The 24,732-nt window shown below is 55.6% G+C and overlaps 1 protein-coding gene across 16 annotated transcripts in view; it reads right to left on the bottom strand.

Annotated features, from left to right (window-relative positions):
* The window catches only part of LOC118649339 (myosin phosphatase Rho interacting protein), a 240,912-nt gene that overhangs the window by 99,365 nt on the left and 116,815 nt on the right, over positions 1 to 24,732 (bottom strand). For 11 of the 16 annotated variants that reach the window (XR_004965606.1, XR_004965608.1, XR_004965607.1 and 8 more), the window contains 10 exons: positions 23,049 to 23,259; positions 21,784 to 21,943; positions 17,086 to 17,227; positions 16,215 to 16,328; positions 14,498 to 14,554; positions 13,225 to 13,293; positions 10,492 to 10,581; positions 6,690 to 6,799; positions 2,871 to 3,429; positions 1,037 to 1,153 (listed from right to left, as the gene is read on the bottom strand). Coding sequence is in view for 12 of the 16 variants with exons in the window: in XM_036296235.1 (XP_036152128.1) it covers positions 1,037 to 1,153; positions 2,871 to 3,429; positions 6,690 to 6,799; positions 10,492 to 10,581; positions 13,225 to 13,293; positions 14,498 to 14,554; positions 16,215 to 16,328; positions 17,086 to 17,227; positions 21,784 to 21,943; positions 23,049 to 23,259 (1,629 nt within the window). In the remaining 4 variants the exon portion in view is untranslated. Of the gene's footprint in view, positions 1 to 1,036; positions 1,154 to 2,870; positions 3,430 to 6,689; positions 6,800 to 10,491; positions 10,582 to 13,224; positions 13,294 to 14,497; positions 14,555 to 16,214; positions 16,329 to 17,085; positions 17,228 to 17,531; positions 17,900 to 21,429; positions 21,944 to 23,048; positions 23,260 to 24,732 lie in introns of those variants that run through there. The other 5 variants (XR_004965605.1, XM_036296234.1, XM_036296233.1 and 2 more) reach the window with 3 other exon arrangements.

The following is a 24,732-nucleotide window of genomic DNA, read 5'->3' as shown; positions in this document are numbered from 1 at the left end:
GGCATGGTGATCTGGAAATGTTGGCACAGTCACTGAGAGCTGGAAGGGCCTCGGGGACAAGGTCTACGTCCACACAGCAGAGGCTAGTGCGGTGGGGAGGGGACACTGGCATCTGCGGGTCAGTGTCAGGGCCTGCGCTTGCAGCCAGTCCTTGGCCTTGGCAGACAGCCCATTCCACTGCCCATTTTGCGTTTCCCAGTACTCATTTGTCAGTCGCCTCTCCCCAGCAGCACATCACTCCGGGGGGCAGGGAGTGTGCTGTTTTGTGCCCCAGAACAGAACAGGGCCTTCGACAGAGCACACACCAGTCCACCCTGCCCAGCTGACCTACCTACTGCCAAGTGAGGCACCCCTAGTAGTGCCTGCTGCTCTCTGTGACTCTGCCTGCTGACCAGGGCTGTGGCCCAGAGACCTCTGGTCCTGGACACTGGGTGTGGGCTCTCAGCTGAGGACCCACGCTCGGGGCCTCCTCTCCCCTTCTAGGCTGGCGGTGTGGGCTGGCTCAGGGCTGGGCGGCCATGTTTCCCCCTGAAACTTCAGTCTAGGTAGGGAGAAAGGAATGGGTCCACTGGGCGAGTGGTAATAGCCCAGGTCTGCCTGTAGATGTGGTACAAAGGCAGGACAGGTGATCCAGAGCTGGCTCTGCCACTAACTTGGTCTTAATGAGGCACTTGGTGGCTATGTCACTCAATTTCTTCAATCTGTAATCAAAACAGGCCAAATACTGCTTTTGCAAAAACTATTAGAAATGACATGCAAATATATAGTATCTATAACAAATATATTGGATTACTTTGAGAGCCCAAAGGAAAAACCACCAAAACTATTTTATTAAAAAAACAAAGAAAAAACCTTAGACACAGAAGTTTCAGGCAGATTCTCCAAAATGTAATACCAGGAGGGAAATACACATGGCCCAGGGCACTAGGGCCGCGGTCCTGTGTGCTCAGGCCGGTGTGTGCATTTCTAGCCTGCCAGGGCCCTTGCACTCAAGTTCCCAAGAGCATCTTGAGCGCCCGCAGCCCCTCAGCCCTACCTGCAGCACATAGCCCTCCCGGGCACTCTGCTCCCGGCCCAGAGCCACCCTCAGCTGGTCCTGCAGGAGCCGGTTCTGCTCCAAAAGGTCTGAGGCCTCCTTCTGGCTCTGCTCCAACTGTTGACAAAAAGACACACATTTTAAAGCAAAATGATGGTAACAAACCATCAGCAGCACAGTAGAGGCCCCGGGGGCATTTCTGACACCAGCTGAGCTGGCACACGGATTCCTCCCTGGCCCTCCACGTGCCCATAGGTCAGGGATAAGCTCATCTGTCCTAAACTGCAGCATCTGAAACTGAAGGTTCCTGCTCAAACCATAAATACATAACACGGCAGACCGACCACCATGAATGTCCACATAACATCCACCCCTGCTCAAGGTCCCCATTTGCAGACCCAGCAGGAAATGTGGCTCAGTGCCTGCACTAGGAGGCACCCCCCCCTCCCCCCCGGTCCTTTCCGTTTCCTTAGCACAGCCACAGCCCGGCTGCCCTGGGGGGCGAGCCCCACTCCAGCCCCTGCCTTGGCTTCCACTGCAAGTCCCACTTTTATCCAATGGATCCTACATAACCTCCTATTTGCGAAGAGGGTCCCATGAGATGTGGAGGGCAAGCAAGCTACTTCAAACTCTTCTTGCTTTCAGTAGCTTTGAATTCAGTCATCCATCCAGTCACTTCTTCCCCAAATACTCCCTAGGAGCCTAACTGGGTGCTGGGCCATGTGGGCCACTCTGCCTGCCTGCCCCCGAGGCTGTGGAGCTGGGAGACGGGCAGGGTGCTGCCGGGCTATGTGAGAGGCATTGACGTTCAGACACTGCTGTTTAAAACAAGCTTACAGTCCCGTGTGGGGCCTATTTTAGCTTATAGCAATCTAAGTTTGAACTGTTATTTATTGCATCTTGCCTTTATTATCCTATTAGTAGGCATAGAAAATGGAAATAAATTCAAAGTGTTCATGATAGTGATAAATGTCAGCCTCGTGAATTTAATAGACGAGGAAAAATAAGAAAAGTAAAGGCGGGCCAAAGTGACAAATCTGTAACTTTAATTAGCTACTTCTGTAAAAGAACACATTTGAAACATGACACTGTAAGGCTGTACCTCCTTGGTCAGGAACTTCCTGTTCAGATTTATAAATCCACTGCAGAAGTTCCTCAGATCTGATTTCTGGACACATGTTCATGAAGAAACGTATTATGCTGCAAATGCAGGGCTGGCACTCATCCTGTATCTGGGTGCCCAGAGGGACCTGCTCTGCAAAGTCTCCACAGTGCAGTTCTTGCCGAATGAGTGCACGGCTCACCCAGGCACCCACCTGCCTCCTGTGGGGGCCTGCACCTCCTCAGGTCCCCGGCAGTCACCAGGCTGCTGGGCAGCAGTGGGATGCTTCTCTGCCTCCAGCTTTGGCCTGCTCCACCCAGGGCCGCCCAGTGCAGATCAAACCTAACTCTGCTTATGCTCCTCTCCCCTGAAGATCTCGAGTTCATGCTGGAAACAGGGCCCTGAAACCCTACCAGCCTCTTTTCTGGCCACTCTGACTCTACGGGCAGTGCCCCTGCCACATGGCAAACTACTCTGTCCTAGAAAGGGCTGGTGTCCCCGCCACCCTGCATGAGCCTGCACTCCCTGTACCTCTCAGTGACTACCCTGGACTCTAAGAACCTGTCCATCCATGGGTCTATCTTCCTGAACGGTCTGCAAGCCCTGGAGGGGAGACCACATCTCCCTCGGTCATGCAGCTGAACCACTCAGGCTGCTGCTGGGCACAGGGGTGGGTGCTCAGGAAGGGCCGCTGCGTGGAACCCGCCCACCTGTGGCCGCCCTGGTCGTTACCTCCTTCTCCAGCAGGGAGGTCAGCTCATGAGTAGAGAGCCGGTCACTTCTGTCCTCAGAGGACAGGTGCAGAGGGGCAATGGGCACCTGCTTTTCTTCCCGGAGAGGGGTGGTCTCCACCTGATGCCACCGCTGCTCTATCTCCACATGGACATTCTGTGTCTTGAGATCGGGGGTCACAGGTAGCCCCGGGCTCCGATCCACCTCCATCCGCAAGGACGTGTCATCAGTGGCTGGCCCGTCCACTGTGTCGAGCATCCCAAAGCGCTTACGGCGCTCTTCCCGCCTGCGCGCCCGCTCCCGCTCCAGCTCCCCTGGCCCGGCCTCGGAGAGACTGCTGGGCAGCCCTGCGCCCGCCCTCTCCTGAGCCAGGGCCTGCTGCAGGGGGCGGAACTCAGCCCAGTCGAAGGTCTTGGAGCGCCCCTCCCGCCTGCGCTCGCGAGCTCGGCTCCTCTTCGGCTCAGGGTCTGGCTCCCTGGGCTCCACCTCCGGCTTCTCACTTGGCCTTGGGCAGGTCTCGAAGGAGGAGCTGATGCGGCTTTTCTCCTCCGGCAAGGAGCTGGGCAGGGGGCAAACAGCCTGTCAGGAGTGGCTCCCATATGGCCCCAGCAGGGGCCCGCTCCACGCCCCCACATGACCTTTCCACCTCTGGGGCAGCTCCCTCAGGGAGCGGAGAAAGCAGTGTCCTCATTTCCTCGCAGGGAACCAACAGAGTTCTGAGTGGGGATGGGAGAGAAGCCACCTGAGCAGCCTACAGGTGTCCAACAGGAGGGTACTTTGAGGCCCAACTGAGGAGATGCTGGGGGAGCACCTGGGATGACGAAGCTCGGAGCACCGCCCTGCTTAGAGCCAAGGCTGCGAGCCCTCCTGCTGCACCAGGCACAGCCGCTGTCCAAACCCTTCCGCAGGGAGGCCGCCCCCGTGGCATGCATGCACTGGGTAGCGGGGACAGAAGGAAGGAGACCCGCTGTGTCCCTTGAAGGGATCAAGCGTTTTCTATAAGCAGGGAAGCAACATGGTCAGGTCTGTGCCTCAGGAACCCCCGTGGCTGGTATGACAGATGAGCCAGAGTGACAGGCACGAAAGGACCTGCGGACACACCGGATAGATGTCCCAGGTGCACCAACTCCCCACCCCATGCAGTCGCCCACTCAAGGGCACTTCTGCATGCCCAGCAGCGAGTCCAGGCCTTTTCCCAATTTGCCCCAAAGCAAAGATTCCTAAAGAGGAATAAGCCTTCTGGGTAGGAGAGGCATCAGTCACAGCAGGCTGAGGCCGGCTCTCCAGGCTCTTTGGATGAAGCCCCGAGATCCGCAGCCTGGACAGGGGCCAGGGAGCAAAAAGCACATAGGAAGCCACCTGGGCCTGCGAGGGCCAGTGGGGGGCTCTAGGGAACACCTGAGGGTAAATGGGACCAAAGAGAAAGGACCCAGTGAAAGAGGCCCCCAGAAGAGAAGGGCCACCACCACCTCCTGGGCCACCTGTCCCGGCAGCTAACGAGGGGAAATACAAAGTGCTTCCAAGCGGCAGGGCCTGCAAGCTTCCCGTGAACACCAAAGCGCACTGGAAGGCAAGTTCTCCAGCACAGACCTGACGCCCTGAGATGAGGGGAGCAGGCGCAGGACATTAGGGTGACATGGAACACTGGAAGCAGCAGCCAGGCCAGGACTGCCAGTCTCTCCAACAGAGGAAGCCCCCAGGCAGGAAGCCCCAGCGCTCCTCCAGACACAGCAGCCTACCCACCAGCACCTCTCACGTTTGTATGTGTTTCTAATACGTCCTTGGGACTCAGCCTGGTAGCACAAAAATCCTTATTTTCCTCAAACGACAGGAGCCCACGTCAAATAAGCGCAAAGGCTAAAAACAAATCGGGGGGACAAAGCACTCTACTCACGCGAAAGTAAACCCTAGCCAGAGACAAAACGCCTGGTCCCTGGGCACCCGGCCCCGCAGGACGCTGAGCCGGTTTGGGGGAGAAACGTGCAATGACAGGTTCTCAGTGCCAGCCTAGGAGATACACTCTTTTTCAATCCTCACCCGAGGATATGTCTTTGCTGATATTTTAGAGAGAGAGGAGGGAGGAGGGACATTGATATGAGAGAGAAATGTCCATCTGTTGCCTCCATACACGCCCTGATGGGGGATTGAACAGCAACCTAGGCATGTGCCCTGACCGGGAACCAAACCTGCACCCTTTTGGTGCATAGGACAACGCTCCAACCAACTGAGCCACCCGGCCCTGCCTGAGATCCCAAAGCTGACATCCCAGCCAGATCTTCAGTCTAAGGCACAGGGGCAGGCCCCAGGTGAGCACCAGGGCTGGCTGGGACAGGGTGAACAGGTGAGTGCCTGTGGCTGTGAGAGGCCCTGACCTGAGGCCACCGGCCCTTGGAGGCCACGCAGCTCCCTCCAAGGGGAGGGAGCTAGATGAAGCCAGGTGCCTCTCTTGCTTTGCTCTGGGCATCCTCGAGGGGTCAGTGTTGGCCTCTGCTCCTCAGCGGGAGAGAGCTGGGGCAGCTGCAGAGCTGCCATGGGCGCAGCCACAAGGGCGGAAGCCTCCTGCAGGTCTGCACACAGGATGTGCTCGCGCACAGGACACCGACAGCCTGTCTCACTCACCATCTCCTGGCCTTACCAACTCAGGAACAACGGACTATCCTGTTGTTTAATAAATAAGTGAACAAACAATGCCAACAAATATGGGAAAGAACTAAAGAAAAAAGTTACTTTGGGTTCCTTTCCTTTCTTCTGGTTCAAAGAGGTACAGTGTCTTTAAAAAAAAGATTTGGGCCCTAATTGGTTTGGCTCATTGAATAGAGAGTTGGCCTGCGGACTGAAAGGTCCCAGGTTCGATTCCAGTCAAGGGCATGTACCTTGGTTGCGGGCACATCCCCAGTAGGGAGTGTGCAGAAGGCAGCTGATCGATGTTTCTAACTCTCTATCCTCCCTTCCTCTCTGTAAAAAATCAATAAAATATATATATATATATAAAAAGACTTTGCTTAAAAAAAAAAAAAAAATTGGCATGGCCATAGCTGCCCCAGCCACCAGAGGGCACACTGCAGGCACCAGGGTCACAGAATGTTACCTCCGATGCAAGAAATATACTTGAGGAGTCATTCAAACTGTCTGAAAAGTGTCAGTGACAGGTTCTCAGACAGGCGTAGGCTCTGAAGCATGAGGCGAGAGCAGCAAAGTGTGGGGCATCACAGGGCCAGCTCCACACACTGGAACCATGTCCTCTTTCTTTTAAAATGAAAACCAGCAAGTTTCTAACCTTCAGGGTTGGAGGAGGAAGGCACAAAGTGAATCAGGAGATACATGAACCAAAGAGTATTATGGGGATGAACAGTTTCCAACTTAGGCTCCAGCACTGAGAATTTCAGAGAATTTTTCCTGGTTGCAGGCCTCTCCCCCTCCCACCCCCCCACAATGTGTGCACGTGTGTGTGTGTGTGTGTGTGTGTGTGTGTGAGAGAGAGAGAGAGAGAGAGTGTGTAAATGCTGTGGTGTCTTATGAATGCAGCCTCCAGGGCTGCCCTCACCCAATGGAGCATAGCGCCAGTTCCAGGCCCACACCAGAGGGAGCTTAGTCCACCAAGCTCAGCTCTGACAGTGGCACAAATGATACTTAAGTGGCTCTAGTGCAAGAAATACAGGAGGAAAAGGTAATCCCACACAGAAAAACCAGGAGCCAGAAAGAGGAGAGCAGGGCCAGCCAGCGCGGGGCAGAGGCGGCAAGGAAGAAGGCCGCACTGGTCTCCAGCTCAGGTCCCGGGAAGCGCCAACCCCTAGGGAAGGTGGCTCCCTCCGACTTTACCTTGTCACATCTGGGGCTGAGGTCGGATGGACGTGCTTCATGATGGTCTGGATCCAGTTCCGCCGGATTCCCGACGTCATAGCTGAGAGGGTGAACTCGCCCTCCTTCGTCTACACAAAGGACAAGGCAGTATCAGTGACCATGGTCCACCCACCCGCCCTCAGAGGTCAGTCCTGCAGGGAGGATGTGGCCAGGCGGCCATCTTAGGAGCGCCATGCACAGCCACTGGGAGAAATGAGACCTGAGAGCAGAGGAAACAGCACCGTGCTTTCCTGGGAATGGCTATCACCGGGACCTCCCTCTGTGGGACTCAACGGGCATGTCTGGCACTGGGGGGACTCCCCTGCTCTTCAAGAAACTCACAGGCTGCAGGGAGAGTGTGAGCACGTGGGGAGCAGTGGGAGAAGCCCACAGCACAGGGGCTGAGTTGGACCATGAGGGTGAGGAGGGTGGCAAGCGGATGGGGAAGAGGTGCACATCCCAGGCAGGGGCCACAGTAAGAGCCCAGGCCTGGTGCCCTGCAGCCAGGCTCCTCAGGCACAGGCAGGCAGGCAGGGACAGCAGGCGTGAGGCCGGGCAGGAGGCATGGTCATGATGGAGCTGTGTGTCTCGGACTGAGAAGAGGCAGGGAAGCCTGCTGGGCGGTTAGGGCAGGTGTCCAGGGAATTAGAATTCAGGTGGTGACAGAGGTGACAGAGAAGAGGGCAGGGAGCACTTCTGGGACAACCCCTCGGCCCCCGACCTGGATGAGCGGATGGGTCATCAGTCAAGATAGGGAGCCCTCCTGTAGTGGGGAGCTGTGCAGGCCGCAGGGGAAGGAAGCTAGATGGAGGAGCAGAGAAGCAGCACGCCAGCGAGGGGGGAGTGCCTCTGGGGCAGGTCCCTCCAGAGAAGGCACGATGGGAACCCAGGTGGTGGCCACATGGAGCCCACTGCCCTGCTCCTGCAGCCACAGGCTCCTGTCTCACAGGAGGGGGTGCGGTCCTGTTCTTTAAGCTGCACAGGCTACTCGGAAACAAACCCACGAGAGGTCAGCAATTCAGCTGATGGGAAGATGAAACCACCAAGATGGTGTGGGTTGGTACTGGCGTGGCCATGACCAAAGCTCAAGACCACGTGCCAGGCTGGAGAGCTGCAAAGTGCAGCTTGGACTTGACCTCAGCCTCCAGCTCGGCCCCCAGTCAGAGACAACCCACAACCCCTTGTTCCTTTGGTTTCCCTTGCTGTGCTCTGAAGGTGGGGCCATGGCCTTCACGCAATCTGAGTGCTGCCTCCCTAGGCCCTGGCCCTGCGTGTCCCGGGGGTCGGCTCACACTTGTCCTGGGGTCCTCTGCCGCCTCCCGCTCCTAGGTCTGGTGTCTCTGCAGGCTGGTCTCGGCCATCTCCACATTCTGCCCCAGGACCTCATCTCCCACCCCCGGGAGGCTCTTTCCCAACTGTGGGCCCACACCTGGCTGCCTGTCTAATGTCCTTAGAGACTAGCCCATCACAGCCAGAATTCCAGAGGCTCTACTCCTTTTGTGAAGTCACCTCTGCTGCCCAACTTCTGCACAAGGCTTGCCATGCTCTGGGCACCCGACCTCACACCTGCCTCCTTCCTCACCTGCCCACAACCACAGCCCATGGGTACCTCCTCCAGTACCTCTCAACCACTTCTCTCTTTTCTGCCCACCACTGTGCCTGCTTGGTCTCCTGCCTCTACCTTCTCCTCCTTTAACCACTCGCATGTCCTGCTGGCTGTGTCTTCCTACACGAGGTAATGGTTCCAGTACATTCCACAACAGCAGGACAAGGCTGATTTCTGTTCCGGCACTGGGGCTCCCACGGTACCCCCTGCCCAACTTCTGCACTTAGCTCCCTTGTAGGTGCCACTAGTTCTGGTGGCTGCGCCAGGGGCCCTGCACACTCATTCCTCATCCTTGACTCTCAAGATCCTGAAACTCCCCAGTGGCCCGAGCGGAGAGCCTCCAGGACCTGCCCTCCATGCTGAAAGTGACCTCTCGTGACCCAGACCCTCAGCCACAGGCCCAAGGAAAGGCATCAGAGCCTGGATAAGCTCCCATCCAGGGGAAGGGAAAGGCGCCAGGCTGACGGGGAGAGCAAACCGCGTGGCTTGGGCCCTCGATGATGAAGTTGTAACTTGCTCAGTGAGGGGAGCTGACTTTAGTGGCAAGCCACCTCTCACCTTAGGACGCCCTGCCCTGAGAAACCTGCTCTTTAAGATGGGGAGGGATGGGTTAGGGGGGGCCCAGCATGGCGCCTAGTAAGCCAGAAGTCACCACTGCCACCAATACCGCCTGAAGACAAGAAGCTCAGAGCATGTCTGCTCCTCCTGCAGGGACAGGGGCAGAAGGGCATCAGAGTGGGGTGGCTAAGATCCTGAAATCCACAACCTCATGTCCTGGCCCTCATGCCAGGCCCCTGTGCAACTCCCAGCTATGCCGTGGCACTCACAGGGGAGAAATGCCATGACCAGCGGCCCAGTGGGCTGTACTTCTCCTTATAATGCACACAGTGGCCTTTGGGTCCTGACCCGTCTCTTTTAAGTTTGGTTAATATGACTCAGTCTCAACGTGCTTGATCCACTCTGAGTCCAATGGTACAACCGAGTGTTTATACCCAACCACCTGAAGGTAAGACCCTGTAAAAGTTCCAGGTCCTGTGAGGCAGAGCCGGGGCCAGCCTGGCGGTGCAGCTGTTGGGCTGTCCGGTCGGTCATAGGCTCTGGCACCAAGTGGCCCTGGCTCCTGGGAAGCAACCTGGGAGCCTGTAATTCAGGGCGGAGCAGGCTACGCTATAAAGACCAGCCATCAGTGAGGCTGGGCTAGGGGCCACGTGAAACCAGCTGACCTCTGAGGGGAGGCCTGGAGGCTGTGCTCAACTACATGGATGTGACTCCATCCATCGTGACAGTTATGAAGCCTCAGTAAAAATTCAGGCTTCCTGGGAAGGAGGCACTGGGTGTCACAGCCACACCAGGAGGGGTGTGTTCCCGAGGACATGGATGCTTATGTTGAGAGCCTTGCAGTGGATGGCGATGCTCAGGTCTCGCTTCCTTTGTGGCTCTAATGGTACCTTCTCCCAAAGCGAAACCACAGCCTCGGTCCAGTGCTTTCCTGCGCTCTGGCTAATTCCTGACCCTGAGGATGACTGAGGCGCCCTCGCCCTGCAGCTGGCATTAGAGGGCAATGTGGTAGGCCGGGGATGCGTCCTAACTTGAGCCCGGCTAACTCCAGGTAGCCCTGAGCCACCGACTTTCATGGAATGGACAATGAGCACTGTCTTAGTCATCTAACCAGGTTATTTTTGAGGTCAAGGGCAATGACTTGCTCGTCCGAGTCCCTTACAAGGTTATGGGGTGGGGGTGGGGTGGGGGGGGGGGGCGACGACCTCATGAATTTTCAAATTTATGACTGATGACTAGAAGAATAAGAAAGAACAAGTGAACTGAAGCCTAGTATTCTGAGATTTAAATAGTTAACACTTTCATTCTTATTCCTTACATATCCACCCAATGTCCCAAGCTCCAGGATAAAAAAACCCAAAACTTCAGTAACAAAGCTTCTCAACACTCTGGAAAGAAGCTAATGCCTAATTGTTTGCTGAGATCACCAACTGGGGGAGGGGTCAGGTGCCACAGGATTGAGGAAGAGCAGGGCAAGGCGCCAACACTGACGGGAAGAACGCCTGCTGGCCAGGCATGTGTGTCAGGCCCGCCCACAAGTGCCCAGGACTAGGGTCAGGTTCTGAAGAAACGTCCCAGCCAGTCAAGCCTGTCTCCAAACTCCATCCCTGGGCTCACATGTATCTGAAAGCCATAATTTCTCTGCACTGGATACTCCGTGACATCATAACATGTAGACAAGTCAATTTCCCCATCCAAGTCAGCCGCCTGCAGAGAGAAATGGGAAGAACATTAGGAGGTTTAGAAATAAAAGTCAAACTAGACAAGTTTTCACAGGGACTGTGTGCTGCCTTTCTCTTAGGGAGCACAGACCTTGCCTGTGGGGATAAAACCAGGCCGACACTCCACCACTTCCCACGTGTTCCCTGCCAAAGACACCCTATGTTGATGGTTCTCACATGTGCTGCCAGTCGTCTTCATGCTCTTAGAAATGGAGGTTAGCTTCATCAAAGAGTTATGTGAGCTTTACCTATTGAAATTTACTATATTAGAAATTAAACTGAAAAAAATTTAAACATATCTACTCATGTAAGAATACAAATAAGCCCATTTCATTTTTAAATAAAAATATTACTTAAAAAAGCAGTGATAGGAGTGGTACTGAATTTTTACAAATCTCTTTAATATCTGGCTTTTCACATCTGTTTCTGCATTCAGTCTGATGGCTGCATTGTTTTGGCTGAAGTACATATTTCATGAAGTCTGACCTACACAAAAACAGAGTTGAAAGGGGAAGACATATTTTAAATCCTCAGATAATGTGGTTCCTTTTTGATAAGTGGTAGTTTCTTAAAGGTTAACTATGAAGTGGAATCTGAAATCATATCAAGGAACTTTCTGTACTTGGTTACATACAGCCAGTTTTCCCTGCCCGTGGCATGGATCTTTCACCCATGCACAACTGTGCAGCATTATATATTGGTCCTTTGGAAGAGGGTGAGTTACACACACTCCTAGTGTTGACACATCTCATTTCTAAGATCAAACACTGCATTTGTTAGTAACACTACCCATTTGGTCAGGAGAGTCTGTAAGAAAAGGAGAGCTGTCAAATTCTTGATGAATACGTTTCCCAAAGTTCCCGTTTCTGCTTGAAAGCTTATGTCGCAGCGCTGGCAATCACTCCTGTCAGTTGCTTTCCTAAAAGGAATAGGCTCACTTGGTTCATTTTGAAAAATGTCTGCTAACACCCAAAGTAAAGGAGCAGCTTGTCTGTTAGTTATCCTTTCTCCAGGGGGAGAGACGCTCAGCAGGCGAGCAGGCAGGCACGTGCCCAGGCACAGCCGCCATACTTTGGGTGGCAGCAGAAGAGACTTATGCTTACTTCCCATTTTGAATATCAGAATATTAAAAAGATGGCTCTTCAATGATTAAGACTTAATAAAATTAGTAACTTTCTTTTTCTTTTGTTAATCCTCACCTGAGGATATTTTTTCCATTGATTTTTAGAGAGTGGAAGGGAGGAGGAGGTGGGAAGTGGGAGAGAGGGAGAGAGAGGGAGAGAGAGGGAGAGAGAGGGAGAGAGAGGGAGAGAGAGGGAGAGAGAGGGAGAGGGAGAGAGAGGGAGGGAGAGAGGGAGAGAGAGAGAGAGAGAGAGAGAGAGAGAGAGAGAGAGAGAGAGAGAGAGAAACATCGCATGAGCCCTGACCAGGGCCAGGGATCCCTGCAACCCAGGCACATTCTCTTGACTAGGAATCAAACCCGTGACCCTTTGGTGTGAGGGCCAGCGCACTAACCAGTGAGCACACTGGCCAGGGCTCTAACTGTCTCTAACTGTATGGCAGTGAAGAATGCATGGCCGCTGGCCATCCGCGGCTGCAGCCTGCGATTGGGCTGAGACACCAACAGTTCCACCTGCCACTGCTTTGGCCACCAGTGTAAATGTGAATACAATGAAAAAAGCAAACAACATCTTAGTTTTATAACAACAGTTTTGAGTACCCCAGCCCCTGAAAGTGTCTCCAGGGCCCACACTCTGAGAACTGCTGGTTTATCCAAGTGGCAGACACACAGTGTGTGGTTAGGCACCTCATGTGCTTCTGGAACCCCTAATATTAGGCACACCAGGGGCCAACCCCCACCCTAGTCTACACCTACCCTGTATCACCAATATCTTTCCACTGCACTCCGTTAAAAACTTAGGTTTTTAGGTTCAGGGCATGTAAATACCAGCCCCTAATGATAGACATTGAGGTTCTTTTCAGTTTCCTGCTATTAGAATAGTACTGAATGACTCGCCTTGGACACAGATCTTTTACTACATGTGGGAATATATCTGAAGGATTCCTGGAGTCGAACTACAAGGGAAGGTTAGAAACACATTTGCTAAACTGCTAAAAAATTAAATAAATAAAGGGTTTTCCTAGGTGAGGAAAGAGCTCCTCTGGTGGTGCTTTGACTGGAATCAAGACTGTCGACTGAGCCAACCACGTCCACCTGCCATGCTCTATGCTCATCCAGAGAAGAAAGGACAAGATGTTTTAGTTCAGTCTTTAAAAGACTCACTTTACCACAAACTCTCTTTGTAGAAAAAAACAAAACTGCTCATCCTGAGTTTTAAAATAAGACATCTTTGTTTTTCAAAGAAGTTGCTCAACCCCACTATGCCCAGGTGCCTGAAGCAGTGCCTCAGGAGACCCCCTGGCCAGGCAGGAGCCCGTGGTGAGCACATCCCAAATTGGCTGCACTGCACTCAGACTTCCCCCCAGGTCTGGACTGGGGAGGCCAAGACGGCAATGCAGACACCCGTCCACAGTCAGAGGGGGTTTCAGCCCAGCAGCCTCGGGCTCCCAGATGCCACCTGAACCCCTTCCGCTGTCTTCCCAATGGGAGCAAAGCCGAGACACTCACCTCCTCAGCCACCGAATCCCTGTAGTATCTCAGGCTTTGATCAGCAAGGACAAACCAGTGTTTCTTCCACTAAAATAGGAGGGAAAAGATAGACTCAACTCCTATGCAGCACCTCCTGCTCCAAGGGGTCTGTGCCAAGTCCCAGAGCACCTCCCTCCGCACATGTAAAGCAGAGGGCGGGCGGCCCTGCCACAAGCAGCAGACATACACACAGAGAATCCACAAGGCCCAGCAGCCATGCACACAGGATTCCCGGGCACTTGCGAAGCCCTGACTCCCCAATGATAGGGTAGGAGGGGGAGCTGGGGTGGGCCATAGGCTATGGGCTCTTCATAACCCAGAGGTGTGGCTGGTGAACAGCGCTTCACAGTCCTCAATCTCAACTCCAGAGGCTGCAGTCAGGGGGTTGGGCCCAAAGAGCTGAAAGGTGGCTGTGAAATCAGCATCTTCCTTCTAAGGAGGCACCTGGGAGCCATAGCCACTGGCTGGTTACCCAGAGGGTGCGCCCATTGCAGCCAGCTGTGCAAACCAATCAGCCAGATTCCCCTGCCGTCACTGTGGGGAGCAGAGAGGGAGATGAGTCTCGGGCAAGGACGCGAGGACTGACAGAGAGGACGTTTGGCACAGCCACGCAGGAAGCAGGGGGAGAATGTGGGCGGGCAAGGTTCCGAGGCTTCCTGGTGTGACCTAGTAGGCTACTCCTCAAGCCTTCTTGGAGTCTGGCCTTCTAGCCCCAACCAGGATCAAGGTAGGGCTGGCAGGTCCAGTGGTAAATGGCTCTTCTGGCCTGAGTCTGATGGGAAGAATGTACTACAGTGGCTCTCCCAGGACTGCAGCTGAGCTGGTATCTCTGACAGCCTTGCTGCCTTCAGCCGCTGTCTCCTTGGCTGCCTTGTATGCAAACACAAGCCAACCCTACAACCAGAGGTTTTCCCTGTTCCTGGGGAGCCTGGTCTCCCAGGGAACTTTTAGGGAAGAATAGCAAGTGGGGAGCTAGTGTTGGAGGATGGATGTCCCCACAGCCCAAGGCCAAGATCACTGCTGGGCACAGGAGAGCAATCCACACCCTGGCAGCAGGCAGGCCTGCTGGCCCCTCTCCAGAAGCCCAGTCCACTGCAGCAATGGGGCTGTGATCCTCCACTTTTCGGAGGAGATGGGGGTCTGCCAGAGGTGGAGGCGGAGCCAGTGCTCACAGACCAGCCAGGGATAAGGCCAGCTCGGCCCTGTAGCTGCTCCCAGCCTCTCAGAAACCACAGAAGTTCTGCATACAAACCTGGCCATCCTCGTACTGCTTGGTCAGCCAGCCTTTCTTGAAATTCAGCAGGTCAGGCTGAGAAAAGAAAAAAGAACAATTCAGAGGAAACCCTGTGGCATCTCACTCATGGACAAAGGGTGACTGACAGCACACGTTTCTGTCCAGATCTAACGGATACCAGGAAAAGGGGTTTCTTCGCCTACCAGATAAGCCTGCATGCCCCCCTGGCCCCGGTGGGTGCTGCCGGCTGCCCCACAGGCACGCACAGCTGTGAGGAGCGAGATGGCAGGATGGGCAGGCTACTGTGAAGGAGAGCCCGCCTCCTGTGCCGACAGCAGGGCTGCCTGGTGCTCTGAGACAGGCCCTTGCTCTGTCTTCCTGGGAGGCACAGAAGACTGGCCCAGACGGAGAGTCACTGAGAGTATTATGTGAAGGGAAGGTCTGCAGTGGCAGCTAGGAGAATTCATAAGTTCTGCCGAAGCCACAGGAGAGAGAGAGAGGGAGAGAGGGAGAGAGGGAGAGAGGGAGAGAGGGAGAGAGGGAGAGAGGGAGAGAGGGAGAGAGGGAGAGAGAGAGAGAGAGAGAGAGAGAGAGAGAGAGAGAGAGAGAGAGAGAGAGACCACTGAGCAGAGGCCACGTCTGGTTTTCAGCTAGACGCAGCAGCTACCGTGCCAAGACCCTCAGGCCACTTATCTGTACCAGGATGAAGTTCAGTCTCCATTTCCCTACAAGGAGCAAAACTAGGGCAACAGACAATGAAGCAGGGGGTGCAGGACCACCAGTGGGGCTGGAACGAAGAGCTATCCCTGCTGGTCCCTCCTGCCCTGCGCTGTCCACACTCCCGCTGGGATCCCCTGCAGCCTACCTGGCCCCTGCCTGTGTGTTATGCCTAGTACCCCTTACAGCTGGTACCTCAGAGGGACACAGATCAGCCCTCCTTTCACCCCACCTGCTCTCTGCCTTTCTACCACCATCTTGAGCAGAAACAGGCTGTGGTGTCTCCTGTGTTCCAGGGCCTGGGAGGAGTCAGAACAGATGTGCAGGGCAGGACAGTGACCAACAACACCTGTCCCGGGAGTCTCTGCTCCAAACCCTGGAGCAAAACTCAGACCTCAAGAAAAAATAGAACTTCCTCAGGTAAACCTCCTGTCCTTGCATGTTTCCTGTCAATTGGGCTGGTGGCTCGACACCCCGGTGGGAAAATGGAGACACCAGCCCTGGGCTCCTCAGGGGGCAAAGGACAAAGACCGAGAGGAGCCCCAGGTCACCCCCAAGGCTTCAGACCTGTCACTGCTGGTGGGAGTGATGGTGCCACCTGGACTCCCTCTGATCACTCCCCACCTGCACCCCCACTGCTCAGCTCAACCGACCTGAGCAAGGGCCTATTCTCCCTCTGTGGGGAAACCCCAACCAGAGGGGCTCCTGTCTCCAAAATGTCACAGAAACAAACACCCCAAATAAGAAGAACAGGGGTTTTTGGCTTTGGCTCTGATCCCTTGCAATCAAGATTCTACTGCCCTGGCCAGGTGGCCACCTCCACGAGACCTCAGAGCTCAGGGTGTCCACAAAGCCCAGGAAAGGGAAAGAAACAGAGCAGCTGATCCCGTCAGACATGAGGGCCGTGCAGAGGGGAGCTCCAGCACAGATGCACGGACAGCAGCAGACAGTGACCTCAAGTGACAGAAGCAGCAGGAGCAGCACCTCCAGGCCATGGTGTTTGGGCGCCTGGGCTCACCGTCAGTGAGGACTCCATGGACCTCCTGTCCAGTGACTTGGCTCTTCGGTGTGGAGACAGGGGGGAGGCTGAGGCGTCCGGGAGAGGAGCTGTGGGGGCTTCACTGGGGAGGTCCTGTGGCAGAGAGTAGCCGCCAGTCAGTACTGTCAACTCGGGCAGGAAGCAGGGAGTCCGGCAGCCAGAGCTGTGGAAGGGTCAGGACTGTAGGGACCTTGTTCCCAAGTGAGGCGGCTTTTGCGGACAGAGGACAGGAGCCTGCGTGCAGACTTCCGTCCAGCGCCTTCTGCTTTGCTTCCGGCAGTGGGATCGGCGATGCCCAGGCTGGTGGAGCAGCCTTGTCTTCCAGACACCAGTCACCATCAGTCCTGGTCCCGCCCACCCCTGCTTCTTGGGGTCACAGAAGGAAGAGCCCCGAGTTACATGGCTGCCAGCAGAGCAGCAGGTCACCTCAGGGGCCCAGAGAAAATCTGAGGAGGAAGATGAAGATCAGACACGGCAAGGCCACAAGGGGGTGGGCAGCTCAGGAGGACTGGGAGCAGTCCACACTGTGGAATGGAGAAAGGAGGGCTGTGGCTGCCACTTGAAAGAGAGACAAGAGGTGCCTGGCCTTGTGGCCGGGCTGCCGCAGAGAGGAAGAGAGGCTCTTGGTCCCACCAGGGACCTCATGGCCGTAGAGCGGCCTCCAGCAGAGACGGACAAGTTCTGATAGGAAGAGCAGAAAGGCAGGCTCTTCTTTAAGAAGGTCACTAATTGGAGACGACGAGAGACCTAAGCAAACGACTGTGAACGGAGAATGGGGAGCCCAGCAGAAGCGTGTCAGGGTGTGTGTGGGGCTCAGAGAGGGTGGGCCTGTGTCCCACCCAGAGCTTACCCGCTTCCTAGGGAACGCCCTCTTCTCACTGCGGCCCTGGCGCGTGTCACTTGATGGCGAGTGCCCCGCTGGCAAGTTGGTCTCCATGTGCTCTGCCTTCTCAATGTCCAAGGCTTCAAATTTCTCGATGACCTGAGACCTCCTGCAAGAGAGGACAGGAGGCTGCTGGGGGGAGACAGGGTCACCCCAGACCAAGGTGGGCTTGTTTTCAAGTTGCAGAGAGGCTCCTTCATGCACCCCTCACACTGGCCCACCCCAGCCTTCCCTGGGCCTCCCCTTCTGCAAGGTGTAGGCTGTGCACAGTACACCTGGCTCTGACACCCCTCCCTGAGCTCCCCCTCCCCCCTGCAAAGAGTGGAGCTGTGCTGGGTCCGGCAGCAGCTCGCTTCCCCCACCCCCACACCGCCAACACTGGAGGTCCCTAATGATCTGTTGTGATGACACACTCGGCAACCACACAGCCCGTCAGCAGCGTCCTCTCCTGAGCAGACATGATCAGAAGGCAGTCACCACGTGGAGGGGACGGACGCCCATCCTCACTGAGTGCCTAGCATATCATAATGCAGCCCCCACCCCAAAGGTCCAAAATTGAGCAAGAAAAAGGCCCATGAATTAACATTGTTCTGCCAACAGTAAAAAGAATCAAAAAACAAATTAAAACAAAACAAAGCAAGTTGATTTCATGTGAAAGGGCCGGCGGCATCATCAGGCCATCTCTGGCTGGAGACGGAGCTGAGATGGGAGCGAAGCAGCGGAGGAAGGGCGAGTAACGTCACACAGCGACACAGCAGGAGAAGGTGGAGAGGGGCAAGACCTGAAAGAAAATAAGGCTGAGGAATAAATAAACAGAAAGGGCTGATTTTTAAATCAAATAATGGTAAATCAAAATTAGTCAAAGAATTAAAGAAACAAAATCCGAGGTGACACTGAGGAGGGCAGACCACCTTCCTCCCGGAGTCACGAGGAGTTTGCACCGTGGGCGTGGCAGGGAGGGCGCACCAGGGACCTGGGAATGAACGCTGGCGGCTACAGGGCCAGAGGCCTGTCCTCCCACAGGGACCCAGGCAAGTGCTAGAGGTGCCTCTTAGGGAGGGTGTGCATTCTGGACAAGTGGCGGAGCCAAGGGGAGCGAGGAAAGGGCTCTGAGCCCAGAGACTGCAGTCACCTCTCTAGGGAAGAAGAGAGGAAGCAGCCTCAAACCTGAGACCCTGCCCTCACCCGGCCAGCTTTCTTCAGGGAGGGTTTCCATTAAACATGGTATTTTAGGGTTTCCTTATCAAGGAAGGCTTAACACCAAGGGCAGCACTTGGGGCACCTGCACCCTCTGCTCCTCCCTGTGCTTCCACGATTAGAGTGGGAGCCCCAGTGCACTGAGCTTCTGTGGCATCCACTCCAGACACAAAACTTCTCCCTGGCCAGCCTGCCAGACCAGCAGTGCAGGAGGCTGAGGGACAGCAGCGAGAGAGGGCAGGCGTCTGAGCACAGGAAGCTACGGCAGAGGCAGGAGTTCCCAGGACCATAGGAAGCTCTTGCAAAGGCTCGCCTGGTGGGGTGGGTGATGCTTCCCCCATGCCTGACCACCCCGTGAGGTCGGATAAGGTTCCAGGCCCCTCCAGGCCTCAGTGCCACCACTTGCTGAAGGAGAGCCCCACCCACTGAGGCCAAGGCTCAGGAAGCCCCAGGGAGGCCCCAGGCGCAGCACTGGGCCGAGTCATGTGACTGCCAGGACCACAGGAGGAGGAGTCCATGAGGGACAGGACAGAGGCCTGTCTGCAGCCTCTCCACATGGATAGGCTCTGAAGTCGGCCATGTTTACTTTGCACACTGGGAAGTTTTTAACTTGGGTCCCTTGAAGTGCTGCCTACGTGACAACTCCACCCTGTGCTGGCTGACAGCACAGGAAGGGGGCGCTGCACCTCTGTCAACCTCTCTGGGCTCCCAGCCCAGGGTGCAGGGACCACACTCAGCCCAGGGTACAGGGACCACACTCAGCCCAGGGTACAGGACCACACTCAGCCCAGGGTGCAGGACCACCACACCCAGCCCAGGGTGCAGGACCACCACACCCAGCCCAGGGTGCAGGACCACCACACCCAGCCCAGGGTGCAGAACCACCACACCCAGCCCAGGGTGCAGGACCACCACACCCAGCCCAGGGTGCAGGACCACACCCAGCCCAGGGTGCAGGACCACTCCCAGCCCAGGGTGCAGGACCACCACACCCAGCCCAGGGTGCAAGACCACACCCAGCCCAGGGTGCAGGACCACTCCCAGCCCAGGGTGCAGGACCACCTGGAGCGGGCCCTGTGTGAGTCACCAACAGCTCAGCAAGCACCAGGCTCGCTCAGCAGCAACTCACTATCCCAGAAATGTTCTAAAGGCCGGGGAACAAGTCTGAGAGCAGAGCTGAGCAGCCCAGAGGACTGCTTCAGGCCGTAACTTTTCAGGAAACCGACTCATCACCCCCCAACCTGGCCTCTGGCAGGCCTGGCTCAGTGCCCTCTGGGTAGCTGTGGCTGACACTGCCAACGTGGGGTGCTACTCACTCTACCAGGGACAGGAATCAACCAAGCACAGGCCAGCCACTCAGGACCAGAGAGCAGGCCTGGGGAAGTGACAGCAGCCAGTCAGATGCCATCAGGGCCAGTAAGAAAGTGACGTTACAGTGTTAGGGTGCAGAGCCGGTTGGGTCCCAGGGGTGCCAACACCAGGTAAAAACCCACGGTAGCAAAGAGCATGCAAAAAGCAAAGCCCCAGAGATGCTGCCAGCCCCAGGCCTCTAGATCAGAATGAGTTCAAAGCCAAGCAGGTGAGCTGAATGTTAATTCTCTGGTCTGCCACTGAACCAGGGCCTGGCTGCCCCATGAGCGCCTTCCCAACTCGCAGCCTGCCCACAGGTCAGCGCGGAGCCACTCCCACCCTGGCGGTTGGCCTCCTAAACCCCTGACAAGTCCCTTCAGTTATATATTTCCTTAACTGCTTAAAGGACAGCCCCAGGCATGCCATGGGAGCAGGGCCTTCCCAGCTCAGGTTCCAGTGGGTGTGGTCCACTGCTCCAGCTGTTCCCAGGGGAGTCACCTGCTTCTGAGCCCCTCTCTCTCCATCTACACACTGGGATGCTGGCACAGGCACCTCATGGGGTTACTAATGAAACAGGAAACCAGCCAACTGTCTCTTGGAATTAGGAATATTCTGTTTTCTTCTCTTTCAAGACCAACCACTCTGGGTATCTTTTCTTTATTCTGGGGGTTAATCCACAGGTGCACAGGTCCTTTCTCCCTGATGCATGTGGAGAGTGCGGAGGTGTGAAAAAGAGAAGGGAGCACAAGAGAAAGGCACCCTATTCCAGTCCAGCCTCTCAGGGGAGCCCACTGCCACCCTGGTCTGTCCCCACAGCGGGCCTCAACTCTGAGCCTTACTTAGGCTTTGGTGGGACAGTGAGGACACTGTAAACACTTCTGGAACTTTTCTGGAAAGTGAACTTCTTTGGGAACCTAATAAAAACTATGAATTTTTTTCACTGGGAAACATTTTTTTCACAGACTTTCAAATGGTTTAGAGGGTCCGTGAGCACCAGCATCCTAACAGTGATCTGGGTGAGAACCCTGTTGTTGGGCAAACAGAGAGGCAAAGGCTCCTCCTTACAGACGTAGGTGGAAGCTCTTATATGGGAGGGGCACTTGGGCGCGCTGGTGCAGACAGGGGTGTGGCCTCAGAGATGGAATCAAGCAAGTGCTGCAGGGAAGAACTACGCTGCCACCCCACCCCCTGGGCATGGCCCCCTTCCCTGCCCTTCCTCCACACCTGCACCTGGGAATGGCAAGGAGAGTTCCTGCTACCACCTGCACCTCTGTGGTCTTCCTACCTCCACTGTCTCTTTAGAGATCAGAATTGGGCCAGGAAGGAAAAGATCCAGCCACACAAGGCCTGGCAGCTGAGGACCCTCCCAGAGGCCTCAAGGTCCCAGGCTAAGCAGCACTCATGGGGAGCAGCTGGCTCCTGGCCTCAGCCTCTGGGTACCCAGAGATCCTATATGCTAACCCCCACGAGCTGAGTTCTGGAGCCAGAGCACAGGGTCAGGAGGGAAAGGCTCCCACATGCTCTGAGTGTGCTCAGGAAACAGGGGTGTGTATGCGGAGGGGAGGCAGGGAGGGAGAGGACATGTGAAAGAAACTGTGAGAAGACTGCATGAGTGCATAACAGTATGTGAGTGTATGAGACTAGGTGTGAGGACGTGTGTAAGAGAAAATGTGAGTGTGCAGGAGAGACGTGTCTGTGTGTGGGGGGAGGGGGTCTGTGTGCCTGTGTGTGCATATGCATTCAGCCCTCCAATTCCCTCCTTACCTCCGCTCGTAGCCAAACAGACGGGCCACCTCTTCCCTGCCAGGGCTCCGGGCCCGAGTCCTACGCTCCAACCGCCTTCTCTCCACCTGGAAGGCTTCTCGGTGGCTGATCCTGATGGCCTTAGGGACGTCGGCCAGGGCGGCATACTGCCTGCTGGCTTTAAAGGCAAAGGTGCACCCCAGTCTCTCTGCTCCCCGCCCCCCCGGGCTGCTGGAGTCCACATGAGCGGGAGGCTGGCTGGCCACATCCAGAGAGCCGAGGGAGCTGCTGCAGACCATTCGACGCAAGGGTTGAGAACCTGGAGAAGGAAAGGGATGACCAAGCTCCTGGGAGGGCGATCCAGGGCCACTGTACCTGTTGTTGGGGGTGCTGGGGCTGGGAGGGGAGACCGGCTGGGGCAGTGGATGCTCCTCGGCCTTCAAGTCCTGCTTGGTCTTCTCCAGGGAGAAGTAGCCACTCTCCACCCGGACTTTGCGGCCACAGTCCATGCGGTCGCTGCTCATGGCGCTCTCCTCTGGAAGCGAGGGGGTAGGAGACACACTCAGCCTGCTGCCACGCTGGGTTTCTGAGGATGTTTTCTCCAAGCCCACACAGGTCCAAACAGGGACCTCTCTGCTTTCACCTCCCAAGGCCCATGTGGTTCCCCAAGGAGGCGGTGGGGACACAGCTCCTTCCCGCTGTGCCTCGTCCTCCCCCTGCATGGCTGCCTCGTGGCAGACGGCCAGGGAGGCTCTCCCCTTGCAGCCTGGGAGCTTGACTGGAAGAGCAGAACCCTCCTCCTGCCGCCCCAAAAGATGTCCCACCAACAAGGACTTCTTAGCAAATATTGAGGAACCAACTAGCCATTTCGTCTTTTAGCATACTAATATATTTGGGGAGGGAAGGGGCAAAAGGCTTGTAGAGAAACCAGAGGAGTGAAGGAATTTAGACAGTCTGGGTGTGTGCTACCAAATGAGAATGGAGGCAACTTCTGCTCAGAGCTGGGTCAGTCCCAACTGCCCACTTGTCTTCACTGATCAGGACAAGCACAAATAGGAAGAGCCAGCCTGCGTCCTCCAGAGCGGTCCAGGGCTTGCACAGGAGGCAGAGGCCGCTGCCTTGCTTTGCTCAGGCCAAGTGCTAAGTGGAGAAAGCATGGGAGGCCAACGGCTTCTTCCCCAGCACCCTCTCCCCTGCTTCCCCGGGTCCTGGCAGCATGGGGATGGTGAGGAGGAGAAGACAACCCTTACTGCTGCTGCTCTCAGGGACACAGTGGACTTTTAGGGTTAACTTGCCATGAAGACAAAGCAGCACAAGGGGCAGGAAACAGGCCTCCTCACATACAGACCTCCTGACAGAGCATTTTGACTCTCACAACACCCACCCAGGGCTAACGCAGCACGTGCTACCCTCCTTTATAGACAGGCCTCCCGAGCTGGATGGGCAAGGCTGGAGCCCAAGGCTCCCAGTCCCACACCAGGTCAGGCCCTGCCAGGGCTGATGGACATAGGAGGTGAGAGAGCCTGAAGGTGGGACTCACGGCTGAACTAAGCAGGGCCAGCGCTGTACAGAGGCCTTCCAGCACTGTGAGGAGGGCACCAGGAAAGGCAGGCACGTGCGCCAACCTGGCCATCACTTACCATCTTCACCCTCCAGCCCAGGTTCCCTCAGGGCGTTGGTAGCAGGAGGCTGGCTCTGGCTGGGACTCTGAGCTGGACTCAGGCTGCTCTCCTCTGGCTGGTCCTTGGCCCTCATTTCTTCCTGCCAGAGTGTAGACTTGGTGGTGGGGACTTTCTCGGCGCTGGGGATGCTGCTGCTGCTGGTGACAGCCATCTTGGCTGGCCCTGGCTCCTGGGGAGAGAGCACACAGCCGAGCTAGTGCAGAAGGCCTGGGGGCCTGGGTGTCTGGCTACGGGGACACCACAACCAACGACACAATGTCAGAGACCCAGAATTCCCAAAAGGAAAGGCTCACAAAAGAAAGGTGTCTTGGTTAGGGGAGAGGCTCCTTCTGAATGGCGATATGGCCTTGTCTCCCCAAGTGCTCGGCCGCCTGGGCCTCAGGCCAGGGTTGGCAAATGCATGGCGCAAAGGCTTAGGGTTTCTGCTCATATCCTCAACGCCAAACACATGCAAGTTCTCCCTGCCCACAGTACCAGACAGCCCAGAGCAGCGGACCAGGCATTAGAGACCAGACCCCCAGTGATTGGTTCAGAGTCTGTCATTCCCAGACTTCCAGGTGCTCAGGATAGAGTGAGGGGAGCTGAGACGAGGTGAGGAAAGAACACACCGTTGAGATGGGCCCACTGGTGAACGAAAAGCACGTGTTCACACAGCATCCACACCAGGGCCAGCTCTTCGCCTCACCTACCTCTTCTTTTTGATCCTAGGACACTAAAATGAACCTGGGATACCGTTTAAAGGAGCAGTTCTCAACCTGTGAGTCGCGACCCCTTTGGGGGTCGAACAACCCTTTCACAGGGGTCGCCTAAGACCATCAGAAAACACATATAATAATTACATATTGTTTTTGTGATTAATCACTATGTTTTAATTATGTTCAATTTGTAACAATGAAAATACATCCTGCATATCAGATATTTACATGATGATTCATAACAGTAGCAACATTATAGTTATGAAGTAGCAACGAAAACAATTTTATGGTTGGGGGTCACCACAACATGAGGAACTGTATTAAAGGGTCACGGCATTAGGAAGGTTGAGAACCACTGGTTTAAAGGAAGAAGTCATTAGATGCAAACATAAACCTGCTCACAACCTCCTGCCCAGCCCAGCCCCCCGTACAAGTTTGATGGGAACCTAGAGCCCAGATGGGAACAGTCTCATCCCATTGCTCCCATGTCGGGAGTGGTGCTGCTGTGGGGGAAGCATGCCTACGGGATGCATTAGACACAGGGGGTCCATTCCAGAGCCCACAGGGAACTTCCAGGCCGCAACCTAGAGCCCAGACAAGGGAGGGGGAGCCGACACAGGGACCACACAGAGAACCTTCACGCAACACTGCAAACCAGAGCTGAGACCAGGGTGGAGCTGAGACCAGGGTGGCACCCTGCAGTGCCAGCTCACATCCTGGCCACGCCCCCTGCCCAGCCCATGGTCCTGGGGGCCAGCTGCTGAAGGGTTAGATGGCTTTGGGCCCTATCAAAAGTGAGGTATATCTTAACTGTCTCCCCAAAACATGGGCAATAAAGTACAAATGGACACTCTCCGACTCCCATGCTGGTGGCTAAGCCTCATTCTTAAAAACCTACTTCAAGCCGTCTCTGACTTGGGGCTCTTGCGAGGGTTACAGATGGCTGA

The sequence above is a fragment of the Myotis myotis genome, unplaced genomic scaffold, assembly GCF_014108235.1.
Source record: "Myotis myotis isolate mMyoMyo1 unplaced genomic scaffold, mMyoMyo1.p scaffold_m19_p_29, whole genome shotgun sequence".
Classification (NCBI taxonomy): Eukaryota; Metazoa; Chordata; class Mammalia; order Chiroptera; family Vespertilionidae; genus Myotis; species Myotis myotis.
Note: the sequence above shows the minus strand (reverse complement) of the source record. Positions and strands in the feature narration are given on the sequence as shown.